The 1,576-nt window shown below is 35.6% G+C and overlaps 1 protein-coding gene across 1 annotated transcript in view; it reads right to left on the bottom strand.

Moving 5' to 3' along the window:
* Positions 1 to 396: 396 nt before the first annotated feature.
* Positions 397 to 1,576, bottom strand: part of galnt14 (UDP-N-acetyl-alpha-D-galactosamine:polypeptide N-acetylgalactosaminyltransferase 14 (GalNAc-T14)) — a gene marked incomplete at both ends in the record, with an annotated part of 185,192 nt that continues 184,012 nt past the window's right edge. The window contains 1 exon segment of the mRNA XM_014027694.1: positions 397 to 481. Within this exon segment, the coding sequence (XP_013883148.1) occupies positions 397 to 481 (85 nt within the window).

Below are 1,576 nucleotides of genomic sequence, written 5' to 3'. Positions count from 1 at the left end.
TAAAATATCTGTTTTTTTTTTGTGTACATAAAAAACAGCTCAAATAGGTCACCTGCTGTATTTTACTTTCTCCTCCTACATGTTAGTTTATAAGATCTGTATTTTTATTGCTTCATAATCTTCCCCRTTTCCCCATTTTTTGGACCTGGATATCTAAACCCAGCTTTAAGTTTACACCAATCAGAGGCTCAAACTATAATAAATTATAACAATAAACTGGTTCAGATCAGTGGTAATAAGTCGCTCCGTCTCACAGTTAAAGAGTTTATTTATCAGCAGTTTGCTGCCAGAAGCCGCAGCTCGTGAACATTCTGATTAAACTTTAGATTTACCTGTTAACATTTTTAAACGCTGCATTAAGTCTTGGTGAGTTCAACTTTCACGCGMGCGCCTTACTTGATTGGCTGGGTCGGGTCGGTCCGGCGGGCCTGCTGCTCAGGCGACAACTGCTCCCATTTAAAATGGAGACTCCAGTCAAAGCCTGAGGGACCAAACACAAACACAAACACAAGGGTCGCACACTGTTCAATTCACACAACATGTTGTAGCAAATGGCTTTTATTCACTGAGAATAAAAGGCTGAAAGATTAAAATGAACGTTTTCTGTAAGTTGTTCATTTATTTAAAAGTTGTTTACTCTATAACAGCATCATCCCAATTATTTTACAACAGTAATCAATTACAAACAGAAGCTGTAATAAGTTCATGAAATGTTTAACTATTTGCTGAATTTTGCGACAGATTTCAAGTCTTTATAAATTCAAAAATTGTGTATTACAACCAAAAGCCTGGACTGAGTTTAAAGGGTCAGTGTATCTTTTGGTCATTGGATTTTCATTTTTCAAACGGGTGTTAAAAAACAAGAAACGAGTGAATATTTGATTTTTGTTTTAAAATACTGAAATTAAAATTAAGATACAAAGCATTTCTCATTCATAGTGCCAAAAAAGGATAAACGAAATTTTAAAAATGATTCGAGTTTCATTTTCTGTTTCAGATAGCAAAAAAGAAAATTACTTTAAGACAGAAACGAAAAAAGGCTCGTTTATTTGTATTCCACGACTATCTATTCCCCCACCAGAGGGGGCGCTCACCTGGCAGCTCTGCATAATGAAACACTGATTTCTGTAAATAAAAGGCTGAAAACACAGATAAATATATCCATAAATGAGTTTTATGATGACTGTTGCTCAGTGACCAAAGGCTGCAGAGGTAATTCATGTGGTTTTTGGCCAAATAAGTCTCTTTTACTGAATACATGTCAGCTACTGCCTCCACTTCACCTCCATTTCTCTCAATAAAAAGCAAAATATGACAACTTTCATTCTATTAGTGTGTTGTACAGTTGTTGTTCTGTGAGCAGAAAGTTTTTTTTCTCTCCTGAGTTTTGACAAAATCTGTGCTTTTTTCTGTCAGTTTGCATCCTTGGAGTTTTCCTTTCAGCGAAGGGTGGGCGGTGCTACGACTTTGATATTGATCTCATACCAAGTGAATACTTGGCAAATATATTTGATACGGAAAGTCAACATCAACGCTTTTTACTTGTAATGGGATGTTCACTGAATAACTTTGATAT

The sequence above is a fragment of the Austrofundulus limnaeus genome, unplaced genomic scaffold (genome assembly GCF_001266775.1).
Source record: "Austrofundulus limnaeus strain Quisiro unplaced genomic scaffold, Austrofundulus_limnaeus-1.0 Scaffold673, whole genome shotgun sequence".
Classification (NCBI taxonomy): domain Eukaryota; kingdom Metazoa; phylum Chordata; class Actinopteri; order Cyprinodontiformes; family Rivulidae; genus Austrofundulus; species Austrofundulus limnaeus.
Note: the sequence above shows the minus strand (reverse complement) of the source record. Positions and strands in the feature narration are given on the sequence as shown.